The 17897-nt window shown below is 36.1% G+C and overlaps 1 protein-coding gene and 1 long non-coding RNA gene across 5 annotated transcripts in view; one reads left to right on the top strand and one right to left on the bottom strand.

Moving 5' to 3' along the window:
• The window catches only part of GMCL1 (germ cell-less 1, spermatogenesis associated), a 56660-nt gene that overhangs the window by 18141 nt on the left and 20622 nt on the right, over nt 1–17897 (top strand). For all 4 annotated transcript variants that reach the window (XM_070798918.1, XM_070798916.1, XM_019970453.2 and 1 more), the window contains exons 9-10: nt 2725–2862; nt 13920–13989. In XM_070798918.1, coding sequence (XP_070655019.1) covers nt 2725–2862; nt 13920–13989 — 208 coding nt within the window. The remainder of the gene's footprint in view (nt 1–2724; nt 2863–13919; nt 13990–17897) is intronic.
• LOC139185803 (uncharacterized) overlaps nt 7400–17897 on the bottom strand; it is a 39633-nt gene continuing 29135 nt past the window's right edge. Inside the window, exon 2 of the long non-coding RNA XR_011569323.1 lies at nt 7400–14266. This is a non-coding gene — a long non-coding RNA (uncharacterized lncRNA). The remainder of the gene's footprint in view (nt 14267–17897) is intronic.

A 17897-nucleotide genomic window follows, 5' to 3' on the forward strand; every position in this document is an offset into this window, starting at 1 on the left:
CAGAACTTTTTTTTATTGAAATTTAATTAAAACTGAGCCCTGATTTATTGATAAATAGAGAATTTTAGAGCTGGAGAGGACGTTGGGAATGATCTAACTCAGTCCCTTATTTATACTGAAAAAATTTAGGTTGGATAAAAGAGATTACAGAAAAAAAAAATTTAATGGCCATCAGGAGCAAAAAAGTGGATAAAAATCACAGTCCTTAGTTCATGATTTTCTTAGTTCACTATCATTTTTTACCTGTGCATAACTACCTTTTTCTTTAAAAAAAAAAAAAAAAATAATGTATTGAACCTCAATGAACTAATCAAGTACTTGAACATTAAAAACTCAGTCTATTCATGTGCTTCTTTTCTGTTGTGTCACTTCAGCTTTCCCCAACCACTGTCTTTAGTTTTGTGTTTATTTTTCCCTTGCTTTTAAAAAATAATGTTATGGTATTCTACACATGTCTTAACATGAATGTATAACATAGTGATGTGCTAGTAAGCTGGCTTTCTGAAAAAATAATCACTTATTTATAGCATTTAAAAAAAATTTTCAATGATAAATTTTCTTAGCATGACTAATTTCAGGCTAACATGATACTACTGAATGTGGAGTTGGAAAGAAATGCATGCCATGAGCTCCTGTGAGCCAATACAAGCCAGATTCACCTCACTCCTGGACAACATATCATCCTGTTTTTTGTTGTTATTGAACTATTATACTGTGGTATTGATTTTCATTTCCTTGAAAACTGAAGAGATTGAACAGCTCTTTGTGTGTTTATCAGCATATGTTTTCTTCTTCTGTGAAATGTCTGTTCAGGTCTTTTTCCTATTTTAGTAATGTAATTGTCTTTTCTTACTGATATATGGGCATTCTTTATATATTCTTGATAACCAATTCTTTGTCACAAATATGTGTTGCATTTATCTTTCAGTTTAGATTGTTTTTTAACTTTTTTAAAGGTGTATTGATGAATAGAGGCTCTTATATTAAAATTCAGTGTGCTCTTTTAGTCTTATTTAAATAAATTTTCTAGAATTATGTAGTGAGATTTACTAGCTAATTGTTTTTCCTTGAAGCTTATGAACCAAAATGTATAAATGACCATAGCAATAAAATCTAACTTGATTTGCTTCAAGAATAAAACACTAAATTTCTGTCTTAAGTTATACTTTATGGAAGTTAAAGAGGGATTTAAGAAATTGTAAAGGAAAAAGGTAGAGGAGAAAATTTAAGTTAAAAACAGAAGTAAAAGCTGAAAAAGATAAAGGAGGTAGAGAAGTTAAAAAAACAAAGCGGGTCAATAGAAGCAGTAGATGTTAGGTAAATTTTGACATAAATTTATGCTCATTTGAGCTCCAATTGGATTAACTGCAACAGTCCATCAAGAGAGAAATTACTTTGTAGCCTAAGTGGCAGAAGCTAGAATAGGAAACTGTGGTTCCCTCTGCCTTCTGGTTTTCCCACTCTAGGCTCTCTGTCCCAGCCTCAGTAGTATAAAAGTATACAGTTTAAGAAAACTTTGCAGGGAAACATTTACTGCATAAGGCAGAATGTATGTCTGATGCCCTTGTTTTTCAAAGAGGACTTCAGAAGTTTATTTCAAACAGTTTTTAAATTATAAAAGTGACAGATACCCAGAAAATAAGACCAAAAAGATCACTTGTAGCCCTTACCCACTATATTTTAGTATATTCCTCTTTGTTGTTGTTTAGTTGCTCAGTCGTGTCCGACTCTTTTGCGACGCCATGTATTATAGCCCACCGGGCTCTTCTGTCCATGGGATTCTCCAGGCAAGAATACTGGAGTGTGTTGCCATTTGCTTCTCCAGGGGATCTTCTTGACCCAGGCATTGAGCCGGGTCTCCCTCATTGCAGGCAAATTCTTTATCATCTGAGCCACCAGGAAAGCCCAGGGGAAGCCCAATATTCCTCTTAGGTTATCTTAACTATTTGTCTTTTCAGATATATATGCGTCAGGACCAAGAGAACAATAGAAATTTAGCAAATTTTCTGCATAGTTATACTTAAGGATTGCTTCCTTTATTTCCTATCACAGCAACAAGGCTGAGTCCACTGCTGTGGGTATACCTTGTAACAGAAAACAGGCTAAGGATTATGTGCAAGTCCATGCTTGATAGCAGCAGACCTTTCGTTCCCACTCATGAGAGCATATTGGAATGCAGCTGAGAGTATTTTTGGAAATAAGCTTAAATTCTCCCTAGAAGAAAAGACCCATAACTTTCAATTATTTTAACAATAAATACTACCCTTGTGTTGCAGATTCACAGCTACAATGTCTTTGTATCTTATTTTGTATTGTAGTAGAGAATTAAGGTTTTGAGTAATGTTCATCGCTTGTAACTAAAGTGTAAATTAGAAAGATGCCAAGAAATGTTCCGTGTCTTGTGAAGACCCTTGAATGAGGTATTTGGGCTAGAGTTCCACTGAAGTGTTCAGTCCCTGGGAAAAGGGATTCTGGAAAGATATCGTACCCTCGACCACCATTCTCAACCCTTCCTTTCCCACCTTGCTGGGCTATGTGCTGTCAGCTCCAACCCCCAGAAAGGCATCAATTGAATTCCCAGCCCAAGGGTCTAATTAGGACCAAAGTTAATTTCCTGGGGCTTTTTTTCTAAATCTCCCCAAGTTTGAAGAGATAAATTAATACATTTTGAAAAGAATGTCTATTTAGTTTAAGCTTTTTTGTTTGGTTTTGTTTGTTTTGTAGATTTTGAAGGTATGACCTTCCTTGAAACTGAGCAAGGAAAACCATTTGTGTCAGTATTCAGACATTTAAGGTTACAGTATATTATCAGTGATTTGGCCTCTGCAAGAATTATTGAACAAGATTCTCTAGTACCTTCAGGTAAGAACAGGATAAAATTGTGATTTTAAGTAAAATCTTTCTGATTGTAATAGTAAAATATATATATCATAGAAAAATAATAATGAAGAAAATAGAAGTTATCCTTAATTCCAGCAAGGATTTTTATACCAAGCAGAATCATACCATGTAGATAATTTTCTTTGTTCACATTATATATTATGAGTATCTTCCCATATCTTTAAATACTCTTCAGAACATTTAAGTGGCTGTATAGTATTCTATAATGTGGGTGTTCTTTAATTTGCCTTACCAGTACACTATTTTGGACTAGACTTTGAAGTGTTATTTAAAGGTCAACTTCTTTTTCTATTAATACTCCTTAAATTTGCTGTTTTCTTTTTCGTATCCTAGTCTTAAAGACATAAAGACATTGCTTTATGTCAAAGCAAATGTAATATCTTTGCTGGTTATGACTTAAAACTTGTGAAACAATTACTGTTTTAATTTTCTAGCTAGTGTTTGTGTAGGATTAAATTTAGTACTATATTCACATTTAAGAAATAGAAAGTAGCATTTGAAGATTTACTTGTAAATTTGTATAGATTTATCTGAAAATTATAATTTTTTGGCATCTTAGTTTTTGACATAATTGTGTTTATAGATTTAAATTGTTAAAATCGGTACATTTATTTATAAAGGTATTCAATAGAAAACAAACTGAGAGTTAACATTTCTGGTAGTTAAAGTAATGCATTTTTTAATAAAATCACTCTAGGCAGGTTTATAGACAGTGCTTTTTTGTTAATTTTGAATAATTCATTTGTATTATATTTGTGTGGGTTGGGGGTCTGAGATTTGTTTGCTCAGTCACCATTTCATTTGAAGATCATGTGCCCCTTTAGTATAGCAGCTTTATACTAGTTTTAGTGTATATTATACACCAGACACTAGCAGTGTGTGACATTGGATGCCAGGGCTTATTCCATACTCCCACTCTAATCATACTTCTTTTAAGGCTCTCTCTAATGAATTTTTAAAGAGTTTAAAAAATAAAGTCTGTTTTAAAGTAGTTTAATTTAGGTGTGTCTGTGATGCAAGGGGATAAGCTGTATATTTTTGAAATGTAAGATGGGCATAAATATTTCTAGTCTGAAATATTTTGCTTTAATATAAAATTGAAAAGAATTTAGATCCCAAATTTCTGACCAGATTTCATCCATGATTTTTTCTGACTTAAAATAGAGGGCACTTTTTTCATTTTAAAATATAAATGGACAAATAGTTTTTCCTGTATATCCGAATAAATTATCATTTCAAAAGCAGGGTATAACTAAAATTAAATCCCATGCTGTTTGTGAGAGGGCAAAAAGTGGCCGTATAGCTCACATCTTCAAGATACCTTGGTATATGCTCTCAATAGGAATGTATCCCAGATTTGAAATAAGTGAAAATAGTTTCAGTTATTTAGCTAAAATTCACTGATCATTTTTCAGAAATAGTGCCAAATGTGTTAACATTATTCAGAGTTATATGTTCAGTAATCTGGGAAATTTTAATATATACATTTTTTATCATCTTTAGGTCAGAATTAAATTCAAGATTTAATGAGATTAAATGAGAAAAAAATTAAAATTTTAATAGAAAGTGAAGTCGCTCAGTCGTGTCTGACTCTTTGCAAACCCACGGACTGACTATAACCTACCAGGCTCCTCCGTCCATGGGATTTTCCAGGCAAGAATACTGGAGTGCGTTGCCATTTCCTTCTCCAGGAGATCTTCCTGACCCAGGGATTGAGCCCGGGTCTCCTGCATTGTAGACAGATGCTTTACCGTCTGAGCCACCTGTTAATTCCAAATTAAATCCAGACTTTGTGTAGAAACATGGTAGTATTTTAGGATTTAACTGTGTTGAGCACGGTTGAATTCCATTATTTCATAGAATTAGATTTGTTGTGTTCAGTCGTTCAGTTGTGTCTAACTCTTTGTGACAACATGGACGGCAGCACACCAGGATTCCCTGTCCTTCATCATCTCCTGGAGTTTATTCAAGTTCATGTCCATTGAGTTGGTGACGCTATCTAACCATCTCATCCTCTGTCACCCCCTTCTCCTTTTGCCTTCAATGTTTCCCAGCATCAGGATCTTCCAGTGAGTAGACTCCTTGCATCAGGTGGCCAAAGTATTGCAGCTTCAGCTTCAGCATCAGTCCTTCTAATGAGTATTCAGAGTTGATTTCCTTTAGGACAGACTGGTTTGATCTCCTTGCAGTCCAAGGAGCTCTCAGGAGCCTTTTCCAGTACCACAATTCGAAAGCATCAGTTCTTTTGTGCTCACCCTTTTTTGTGGTCCAGCTCTCATGAATTAGATTTACCTTAGGTGAGGTCATTAAGTCTGTTTTGTTCTATACTCTCATTGTCTTGCTTCCCTCCCCATTGATACCTCTGACCTATCTTGTTACCATCTTTCCCAGACCTTTCTCTTTATGTCCTCTCCTATATTCCCTCCATTTTATTTAGCTCTCTCAGAAGAGAGTATTTTCCCTCTGTGGAGGACTTTCTCTCAACACATCCTGCTAATAAAGGGTTAGGAGGCCAGATAGTCATCGGCCCAGCCACCTTAGTGCCCTTTCTAAATCCTTGTTGCACGTGATCCAGCTCATACTCTCTTCTTTCTCTTCTGACCCCCAGTCTTTTCTTTCACATTCATTTAAATGTGAAATGAATTCTCCACCCTTCTTCGGTAATGTAATGTGTCCATATTATCATTACATTTACTAGCCTCTGAGTAATTTGACCTTAACTCCTGTAACATTTATCTGCTGATCATTAAGCCCTTGCTACATTTGAATCTTTCTGTAACCCCAAATTTCTCAGCATCAGAAATCCAGTAGTTTGCAGGCTATAAATAACCTTCTAGATGGTTCATAGTCTCATTCCTCTTACACTGTTATTTGATTTCCAGTCCATTTTAAACTCCATTTTCTGCCAGTCTTTCAAGCCTCCTGCTTTTTTCTTCCTTTCAGACCTGGATTTCATATTAGATCATCTGAACTGCTCTCTGTCACAGTTGCCTTTAACTTTCTGTCCTACTTTACAAAATTCTAAAACTAAACTAAACCTTCTTTGTTCTAATACCCTCTACTTTGTGCTGAGTACTGCTCCAGAACATTCTATAACTTTTGTATTGGTACCACTGCAAACTCATATTTCATTGCTAAGCTTGTACCTTGTGACTCCTTATATCACTTTTACTTGGTCACTGTTTTTAATTTGCTTCAGGAATCGTTTATCAAACCTCTGCCCCCCTGTTCAAGCGTCCTCTCCAGTCACCTCACTATCAGTGGGTGGTGGTGGTTTAGTCGCTAAATCGTGTCCGACTTTTGTGATCCTGTGGACTATAGCCTGCCAGGCTCCTCTGTCCATGGGATTCTCCAGGCAAGAATACTGGAGTGGGTTGCCATTTCCTTCTCCAGGGGATCTTGCCGACCCAGGAATCAAGCTTGTGTCTCCTCATTGCAGGCAGATTCTTTACCGACTGAGTTACGAGGAGAAGCCCACGGGAACTCTGTTGTTTTTTATATAAATTCAAGATAATCAGGCAAAGGTTTATTCAGATTTCTAGTTTACTCACCTCTCCTTCCTGTCCTGTCCCAGAGGTTGAGGTGCTTCCTTTCTCTTCAGGCCAACTTCCTACTGTGTTCATAATCTATAATTTTATGCTATCATTTAATAATATGTATCTTCAGCCCTTCCTGTTCTCCCTCAGCTTATAAATATGGTCAGACCTCTCATTAACAAAACAAAAATCCCTCCACTCCCATCTGGACCCTGAGTCCCCTTCATGGTAACTATTCCTCTGCCTTAAAATCACCTTCTTCAGAGTAGTCTATAGTTGCTGTCTCCATCTTCTTACCTTTCAGACTTTTCTCAACCCACTACAATCTGTCTTTTGCCCCCATTATTTTACTGAAACTTTCTAGCAAAAGTTAGGATTGTCCTGTTTTTATAAAATCTAGTGATCTTATGTTAGTCCTATTTTAACTTCCCTAGCATTTTATATCATGGTTTGTTAGTTTTTTCTTTAATTCTGTACAGTACTAACTTAGTTTACAAATACTATACTCTTCTGATTCTTTCCCTGTCCCTCTGACCATTCATTTTCTTGTGTAAGTTTCTCTTACTCTGCCCACCTCTTAACCTCCTAAGGGTGCCCTTGGCTCATTGATCTTTTCATTCTACATAGTGTCCCCAAATGATTTCCTTCATTCCTATGATTTATTGAGAGAATACAGTTCTGACCTCTTCCCTGAGTTTCATACTTAGATATCCAACTGATAGCGTGCCATCTATAAATTGCTTCAGTTCATCTATTCAAAAAAATACTTAATCTTTCCCCTCCAGTCCTAGTCCCTGCATTCTTTTTTCTTCCTATATTTGCTTATCAGTCATCAACATTAATAACTTGCCCAGCCTCACAAAAATGGCAGAATCCTGAAAGTCATCCTATTCCTCCTCAAACTCTTTTCTTCCACATCCATTTACCATGCCCTGTATATTTTTTTCTTAGATAATTCTCAAACCTTTTTTTTTTTTTACCTGCTACCACTTCCTTGTTAAGGCATCGTTATCTCTTGCTAGGTTACTCTAGTGTAGAATATATCTGTGGCCCTCTTGGGCCATATGTTTTTCATCTTTTTCTCTTAGGTACTTGATAGGTAGTAGACACTGAGTTTGTGTAAACTAAAATTGTGTCCTAAAACATACTTTAACAATTATCATCTCTACCTTACAAAAATATTAAAAGTTTCCCCATTATACCCACAACAGTAATTCTTGACATTAAAAAGTTACAAGGATACCCATAAGGGAATAAATCTACTGCATTTACTCTGTCAAATAAGTTTAGATTCTAATTCCTAACCTAAGAACTATAAAGGAGAGAAGAAAAAGTGTGTAAATTCTTTAGTGTCCCAGTAATACGCCAGATTATGCATTTAATGTCTATTATGTAACATAATCTTTAAAATTATCAAGGTAATTGTTCCCGTTTTATACATGAAATATTACTATCCTGTCACACAGCTAGTTAGAAGCAGAGCTCAAATGCCACCCCAAGTCTTTCCTGTTCTAAAGTCCCCCGGTGCCCTGCTTTTTTTTTTAAACTGCATCTTGTGTGTGTGTTAGTCACTTAGCCTGAGTAAGCATGTGTTGGACTCTTTGTGACCTCGTGGACTCTTTGTGACCTGTCAGGCTCTTCTGTCCATGGAATTCTGCAGGCAAGAATACTGGAATGGGTGGCCTTTCCTTCTTCAGGAGATCTTCCTGACCCAGGGGTCGAACCCAGGTCTCCTGCATTGCAGGCAGATTCTTTACCATCTGAACTATAGGGAAGTCCCCAACTGCAACTTACTGATTACTTAAAAGAATTCCACTATGTTTAATCTCTTTAAAGTTGCATATCCAATTGTATAAACTTAAGCAGTAATTTTGAATCACCATTTTTTCAAGTATGTTTAATTTGGCTCTTGATAACAAAGTAGTGAAATAGATTTATTCCCTAACGGGTATCCTTGTAACTTTTTAATGTCAAGAATTACTGTTGTGGGTATAATGGGGAAATTTTTAATATTTTTGTAAGGTAGAGATGATAATTGTTAAAGTATGAATTTTATGAAAATAAGTTGCTTAAAATGGAAAGATATAATACAGAAATTCATATAATTAGTTTTATTGAAAAATACTATTCTCAGTAAGTTAAATTGTCATCTTTTGGAACTAGATTTTTAGATTATTATACAAGAAGATCTTTGAGATGAACTACTCCATTTTTATACTAATATACCTAGATGCTCTGTATAAGATATTCTTACTTATCCAGATAGGAATTTTTATTATGTAGACTTTTTCCTTCACCTTCATGATCTAATTCTGACAATGTGCTTCATATAACAGTTCAACCTATAGGCTGTTTTTTGCTATAAGCTTTACTGGTTGTGAGTAGATTTTTGTATGTTGTATATACCTGAATATCAGTTCAGTCGCTCAGTTGTGTTTGACTCTTTGCAACCCAGTGGACTGCAGCACGCCAGGCTTCCTTGTCCATCATCTACTCAAACTCATGTCCATCGTATCGGTGATGCCATCCAACTATCTCATCCTCTGTCGTCCCCTTCTCCTCCCGCCTTCAATCTTTCCCAGCATCAGGGTCTTTTCAAATGAGTCAATTCTTCACATCAGGTGGCCAAAGTATTAGAGTTTCAGCTTCAGCATCAGTCCTTCCATATTCATTCAGGACTGATTGAATATTCATTCAGGACTGATTTCCTTTAGGATGGACTAGTTGGATCTCCTTGCTGTCCACGGGACTCTCAAGAGTCTCAAGACTCTCTTCTCTAACACCACAGTTCAAAAGCATCAATTCTTCAGCGCTCAGCTTTCTTTATAGTCCAACTCTTACATCCATACATGACTACTGGAAAAACCATAGCTTTGACTAGATGGACCTTTGTTAGCAAAGTAATGTCTTTGCTTTTTAATATGCTAAGTTGGTCATTGCTTTTCTTCCAAGGACCAAGCATCTTTTAATTTCATGGCTGCATTCACCATCTACAGTGATTTTGGAGCCCAAAAATATAAAGTCTGTCACTGTTTCCATTGTTTCCCCATCTATTTGCCATAAAGTGATGGGACTGGAAGCCATGATCTTAGTTTTCTGAATGTTGAGCTTTAAGCCATCTTTTACACTCTCCTCTTTCACTTTCATCAAGAGGCTCTTTAGTTCTTCAATTTCTGCCATAAGGGTGGTGTCATCTGCATATCTGAGGTTATTGATATTTCTCCTGGGAATCTTGATTCCAGCTTGTGTTTCATCCAGCCCGGCATTTCTCATGATGTATTCTGCATGTAAGTTAAATAATCAGGGTGACAATATACAGCTTTGACGTACTCCTTTTCCAATTTGGAGCCAGTCTGTTGTTCCATGTCCAGTGCTAACTGTTGCTTCTTGACCTGCATACAGATTTCTCAAGAAATACCTGAATATACACTTTCATTTAAGCAATAAAATACTAGGCAAGCTAGGGGTGTATCTTATTTTTCTGTTTGTTTTTTAAAGTTTTGTAAATAAGACATTTAGATTTTCAAATAGTTTGCTTTTGGAGACCTCCTTCCCCATATCCTTTGTATAAAACAAGAGAAATTATCTAAATAAATTCATTCTGACTTATATTTTCTATTAGAAAAGTACTGTGTTTACATTTAAGACTTATCAATTAGATCTGCAACTGCTGATTTATAGTGCTATCCAGTGCCACCTTGATGTGCCCATTTTGAGTTTGTTTTGGATTTTGGTCTGATAAAGTTTAAAAAAGTGATTGAACTTGTTTTCACTAAGTGGAAGTTTCTTGAAGGCACTTTTACAGAATCTTTCCACTGAACACTAACTGCCGACAAGGATTCTGGCAAACTCTACCTTTTGGAGATATGTCTGCATATAATCATATTAAAAGCTCTACATAAAGGAAATTGTTTCACTGTTCATTCTATGTTTTTCAGTCTTGTTTTTTTAGGGATTTCTCCTTATGTATCAGTTGCCAGCACTGCATTTGAACGAGTGGTTCTGTTGACTTATTTGAGGCTGATGCTATTGGGTGAACTACCAGTGACTGAAAAGATTTCTAGTTTGACTTTTTACTTTTATTTAAGGCAAGAAAGGAGGGACAAAAATATGTACACACATTTTTAACTTGTTAAAAATGCTTTTAAGAAATTGCATGGCACAACCAAAAAAAAAAATGTTTTTTAGTTTCGAAAGAGATCATTCAAAGTTGTTGAAACTAAGTTTTAAATTATTTTCATGGGATATAGCTTATATGATATTTGTGAATGTGAATGTATAACGTTTTCATTCCATTTTTATAAGTGAATCATGAAAAGCCATATTCTATCTCTAGATCAGTGAATTTCAAACTATAGGTATAACCTGAAGGCAGTGGCACCCTACTCCAGTACTCTTGCCTGGAAAATCCCATGGATGGAGGAGCCTGGTGGGCTGCGGTCCTGGTGGGCTGGGTCGCGAAGAGTCGGACGCGACTGAGCAACTTCTCTTTGACTTTTCACTTCGGACGCGACTGAGCAACTTCTCTTTGACTTTTCACTTTAATGCATTGGAGAAGGACATGGCAACCCACTCCAGTGTTCTTGCCTGGAGAATCTCAGGGACGGGGAAGCCTGGTGGGCTGACGTCTATGAGGTCGCACAGAGTCAGACACGACTGAAGTGACTTAGCAGTACCAGTCGTGAGTTGAGAAATCATTTTAATGGGAAGGGATCAGCTGTTTTTTAAAAAAATAAAATACAGTAAAACAAAACTTAAAAATCCAAATACATTGCAAGTAAGATTGAATATGTTTGTAGATATACTGAGTCACATAAGCTTTGCTGTTAGTCTTTACCTACTAAAGATGAATTGTTTGTCACCTAGATATTTAGCAGTTATTTAGCAACAATATTATTTTGAGGAAAGAAACACTCAAAAGTATATTTATGGAGAATTTTAAGAAAGGACACTAATAAATCAGTGCACAGGTAGATAATTATGAAGTGACAATCCAGATTTTAATTGCACTAGGGTTTCCCCCTGTGCCTTTTGGTAAAGATAGACAAATCACTTAACTTAAAATAGAAAAACTGTCCTTTTAGTTGGGAATAAATAAAAACAAAAAAATAAATATGGTGCTAAGCCATTTCAACTTAGGTGTTTAATGAGTCCATGTTTTTACGTAAAATAATAAAAATCTCAGCTTCCAAAGTCTCATTTTGTAGAAAAATTAATATGCTTATTACTGAAGGAAAACATCTATTGCATTTACAGTAATTTTAATTATAACAGTTATCTAAACCAGATGGTGACTGCAGCCATGAAATTAAAAGACGCTTACTCCTTGGAAGGAAAGTTACGACCAACCTAGATAGCATATTCAAAAGCAGAGACATTACTTTGCTAACGAAGGTCCGTATAGTCAAGGCTATGATTTTTCCTGTGGTCATGTATGGATGTGAGAGTTGGACTGTGAAGAAAACTGAGCACCGAAGAATTGATGCTTTTGAACTGTGGTGTTGGAGAAGATTCTTGAGAGTCCCTTGGACTGCAAGGAGATCCAACCAGTCCATTCTGAAGGAGATCAGCCCTGGGATTTCTTTGGAAGAAATGATGCTAAAGCTGAAAATCCAGTACTTTGGCCACCTCATGCGAAGAGTTGACTCATTGGAAAAGACTCTGATGCTGGGAGGGATTGGGGGCAAGAGGAGAAGGGGATGACAGAGGATGAGATGGCTGGATGGCATCACTAATTTGATAGACGTGAGTCTGAGTGAACTCCGGGAGTTGGTGATGGACAGGGAGGCCTGGCATGCTGCGATTCATGGGGTCGCAAAGAGTCAGACACGACTGAGCAAGTGAACTGAACTGAATGTGTCAGAATTAGTTATTGAGTGTGCTTGATTCATCTAAGAATTTAGAAATGATTTACTTCTCATTATTTAGTTGCTTTTAGATAATGCCGTACACGAACATTCCATTATTCAGTTTTCTATTAAAGGTTTTGTAAACACTGAAAATACTACTTTTGGTATGTTTCTCACATGAAAATTAGTATGAGCTATGAAAAGAAAACCATTAAATGTAAGAATATACTTTTAACTAAAGATTTAAATATATGTGATTAAAGTAGAGTCCTAAGGCGAAGGAAGATAACATTTACCATCATGAGGCCATCAGTTCAGTTCACTTCAGTTAAGTTGCTCAGTTGTGTCCGACTCTTTGCGACCCCAGGAATCACAGCACACCAGGCCTCCCTGTCCATCACCAACTCCCCGGAGTTCACTCAAACTCATGTCCATAGAGTTGGTGATGCCATCCAGCCATCTCATCCTCTGTCGTCCCCTTCTCCTCCTGCCCCCAATCCCTCCCAGCATCTCCTTGCAGTCCAAGGGATTCTCAAGAGTCTTCTACAGCACCACAGTTAAAAAGCATCACTTCTTCAGCGCTCAGCTTTCTTCACAGTCCAACTCTCACATCCATACATGACCACTGGAAAAACCATAGCCTTGACTAGACAGACCTTTGTTGGCAAAGTAATGTCTCTGCTTTTGAATATGCTATCTAGGTTGGTCATAACTTTGCTTCCAAGGAGTAAGAGTCTTAATTTCATGGCTGCAATCACCATATGCAATGATTTTGGAGCCCCAAAAAATAAAGTCTGACACTGTTTCCACTGTTGCCCCATCTATTTCCCATGAAATGATGGGACCAGATGCCATGATCTTAATTTTCTGAATGTTGAGCTTTGAGCCAACTGTTTCACTCTCCTCTTTCACTTTCATCAAGAGGCTTTTTAGTTCCTCTTCACTTTCTGCCATAAGGGTGGTATCATCTGCATATCTGAGGTGATTGATAGTTCTCCCGGCAATCTTGATTCTAGCTTGTGCTTCTTCCAGCCCAGTGTTTCTCATGATGTACTCTGCATATAAGTTAACTAAGCAGGGTGACAATATACAGCCTTGACATACTCCTTTTCCTATTTGGAACCAATCTTGTTGTTCCGTGGCCAGTTCTAACTGTTGCTTCCTAACCTGCATATAGGTTTCTCAAGAGGCAGGTCAGGTGGTCTGGTATTCCCATCTCTTTTAGAATTTTCCACAGTTTATTGTGATCCACACAGTCAAAGGCTTTGGCATAGTCAATAAAGCAGAAATAGATGTTTTTCTGGAACTCTCTTGCTTTTTCGATGATCCATCGGATGTTGGCAATTTGATCTCTGGTTCCTCTGCCTTTTCTAAAACCAGCTTGAACATCTGGAAGTTCACGATTCACGTATTGCTGAAGCCTGGCTTAGAGAATTTTGAGCATTACTTTACTAGCGTGTGAGATGAATGCAATTTGTTGTAGCATAGTTTTAAAATATAAATTACCAGCTTTACTTATTGCCATTTTAAATTTGAATTTTAATATGGTAAAAATTTTATCAACGTATTAAAATTTTAAATCCTTTGTTTTTCCATATTTCTTATTATTATTATATTTGTTTTTACATTTTAGAATGGCTATCTTCTGTGTATAAACAGCAGTGGCTGGCTATGCTCCGAGCAGAACAAGACAGTGAGGTCGGGTAAGTATAGTGTTATCGTGTGTTGTTGGGGTCCTTTAATGGACTGGAACCTGGTGGTCTGGAGTCGACAATAAGAAAGTAAAAGAGAGTAAGAGGCTGATATTCCTTGGTTTACACAGAAAACTGATAAAGCCTTTGACACAGGGCTTGCACTGCTTCACGTAGGCACTGGATGCCCTCTTGAGGGGGTAAAAGCACAGTGCTCCTTCTCGAGAAGGTCTTAGAAGTCCGGGCAAGAAAGTGAGCTCAGCGGGCTTCTGCGCTCCAAAGAATTAGCCTGAGAGAGAGAGAAAGCAAGAGTAAAAGAAAAACACGGGGACCCAAGCTCTGATGGAGCAAAGGTGTTTTATTCAACATAGTGTGGGTATATATACTGTCTTAAGAGGTAGCTATTTTCAGCAAAGATAAAAATCAAAAGTCCAGACTTACAAATTATCATAAGGCAATCCATATCAAAGAGAGAGGGTTGTAAATAATCACTTTTACCTTATGGTTCATAAAAAGGAAGAGGGTTGTAAATAGTTACTTATCACCGTATGGAAAAACTAATGAAGGAAATGCATGCGTTCCTCAGCCCCCGGAGCGGTTTGCCAACTCCTCTTGATTCCTAAATATTCAGGAATTAATAAGGGACAGAGGATTCATGACAGATCCAAAACAGCACACAGGAAGCCTCCTGTTAAATGCTTCCTGACAGTGTGTGTGTTGTGTCTGACTCCTTGTGACACTATGGACTGTAGCCTGCCAGGCTCCTCTGTCCATGAAATTCTCCAGGCAAAAAGACTGGAGTGGGGTAGCCATTCCCTTCTCCAGGGGATCTTCCCAACCCAGAGATGGAACTCACATTGCAGGCAGATTCTTTACTGTCTGAGCCACCAGGGAAGCTCCCGTGGTACATCATAGCATTTTTTATTTAAAAAAAAAATTTTTTTTTATACTGAATTTAGTTGATTTTATAATATTGTGTTAGTTTTAGGTGTACATCAAAAAGATTCAGTTTTTTATATTTGTATATATATATATTCCAATTATTTTCCATCATAATTTATTACAAGATGTCAAAATAGTGAATATAGTTCTCTGGGCTCTATAATAAATCATTGTTGCTTATCTGTTTTATGTATAGTTGTTTGTTAATCTCATACTCGTAATTTATCCCTACCTGCCCCCCCCCCCCCTTTCCCCTTTGGTAACCATAAGTTTGTTTTCTATGCCTGTGAATCTGATTCTGTTTTATAAGTAAGTTTGTTGGGTATTTTTGTATAGATTCATTTTTATTATTTTTTAGATTCCACATATAAGTGGTATCATATAATTTGTCTTTGACTTACCTCACATAGTATAATGTTCTCTAGATCCATGTTGCTGCAGATGGCATTATTTCATTCTTTTTTATGGCTGAGTAATATTCCACTTTATAAATTTGTGTGTGTGTACACCACATCTTTCTAAGACAATCATCTGTTGATGGGCACTTGGGTTACTTGGATGTCTTGGCTACTGTAAATAGTGCTAGGGTGCATGTATCCTTTTGAATTAGAGTTTTCATCATTTTGAGATATATGCCTTGGAATGGCATTGCTGGATCATATGGTGTCTCTAATCTAGTTTTTTAAGGAACCTCTGCACCATTTTTTCATAGCAGCTGCATCAATTTGCATTCCCACTAACAATGTAGGAAAATTCCCTTTTCTCTATACCCTCTCCAGATTTATTATTTATGGTCTTTTTAATGATGGCCATTCTAACTGGTATGAGAGTATACCTCATTGTAGTTTTGATTTGTATTTGTCTAATAATTAGCGATATTGAGCATTGTTTCACGTGCCCATTGGCCGTCTGTATTTCTTCCTTAGAGAATTGTCTATTTCAGTCTTCTGCCCACTTTTTGATTGGGTTGTTCATTTTCTTTTTGAGTTGTATGAGCTGTTTGTATGTATTGGATATTAACATTCCTTGAAAGTCACATCATTTGAAAGTATTTTTTCCCATTCAGTCAGTTGTCTTTTCATTTTGTTTATGGTTTCCTTTGTTGTGCAAAAGCTTTTAACTTTGATTAGGTCCCATTTGTTCATTTTTGCTTTCATTTCTTTTGCCATGGGAGACTGATCTAAAAAAATATTGCTTGGGTTATATCTGAGAGTGTTTTCCCTGTTCTTTTCTAGGAGTTTTATGCTATCATGTCTTTATACTTAGGTATATAAAATATTTTTTTTTTGGTATATAGTGTGAGGAAGTGTTCATATTTCATTGATTTACATGTAACTGTCCTGCTTTCCCAACACCACTTGTTGAAGAGACTATCTTTTCCCCTTTGTATATTATTGCCTCCATTATTGTAGATTAATTGATGATAGGTGTGTGGATTTTGCTGTGAATTTTTAAATGGACTCATTATGTTGGAAAAACTAACAATATTAAAATCAAGAGCTGTTAGAGAAAAGATCATGTAATCAACGTTTATTCTTATATTTCTTTAACTGTCAGTATTATAAATATTTATCTTTCTGGTAAATTAGTATAATGGGGCATTTGCATTGTCATTTGTTTTATTAGTAGAATTGAATAATTTATGCGTTTTGTCTCAGTGTTACGGTTTTCTTTTAACCTAATTGAAATGTTACTTGGAATGATGCTTTCATAAAGCATGATCTTCATATATATGTATAGGTAAAGCTGATTTTCTTATTTGTGGTAATATTGTCAAATTTTACTAATGTAATAGGTTTTTTGAAGACTTGAGTCTAAGGTGAATTAACTCATCTAGATATACGTGCCTTCGTCAAAAGCACATGACCCCTCTACAAAATGTTTCTGTACTGTCTTCATTTTAAGAGGAAGCATATTATCTGTTCTTTCAGTGTGTGGTGCTCTGCAGTTCACAGAAGTACTTCCACATTTATTGTTTGATCTTTATACTAGCTCCTTGGTATAGGCAGCATGAAGAAACAATCCACCTATAAGTTTATAGAAGGGCTTTACATTTAATTTTTTTCCTGCCCCAGTCTCTTAATTTATTTTTATATACCAGAAAACTTACTAAAATAATAGCCTAGTATGTTTATATCTAAACAGTCTATGAAAGGGTTCTATAAACTCATGATAATGATTACAAGATTGTTATCCAGGGTTCTTAGTTTCTGTTTACTTACAATTTATATCTCATCTTCTCCCAGATATATTCACAGCATACTTACTTTGCAGAAATTAGTAAGATAGTTGAAATAGGAATAAGAAAAATCCCTCCAAAAAATGAAAGTAAATTATTTATTGGAATTCAGATGTGAAGACTTTTTTAATGTATGAAATATTTTATAAACCATCCTACCTACTTCTTTTGTATATTCAATTTTTATATGATGGATGTTCTTTTCTTTTTTTTTTTCAAGATTTTCCTCATGTATACCCTTTTTGAGTTTATAATATAGAGTCTTACCTAAGAGTCTGAGCTAGAATAAGTGGTTTTCTTGCCCTCAGAAGTATATGGCTGTATTGCCCCTAATGAAGCACTCTATTCCACACATGCTGAGCATCTTCTTGCTACTGCAGGGCCAGTAAAATGAGAAGGACAGTGTACTCCCTGGACTCTAGGTTATAATCTAGTAAAGTCTCCCTCCAGGGTTCTCTTCTTCCAAATTCTTTTCCACATTGCCAACAGGATTATCTTCCTATGTAGAAATATATTTTCACTTCCCTGCTTAAATAGGACCAGGGACATTTGAGCTTAGTTAGGGATTATTGCTTCATGTGTGATAAATCTGTGTCAATGTTTTTTGAAAGTTCTTATCTTTAAGAAGTACATACTGAACTATTTACAGATTAAAGGATATGGTGTCTGGAGGATCAGCCTCAGAAATAGTAGTTGGGAGGAGTATGGGAAGAAGTGGGTTGAGAGTAAAACTAAAACA

This window comes from Bos indicus, chromosome 11 (assembly GCF_029378745.1).
Source record: "Bos indicus isolate NIAB-ARS_2022 breed Sahiwal x Tharparkar chromosome 11, NIAB-ARS_B.indTharparkar_mat_pri_1.0, whole genome shotgun sequence".
NCBI lineage: Eukaryota > Metazoa > Chordata > Mammalia > Artiodactyla > Bovidae > Bos > Bos indicus.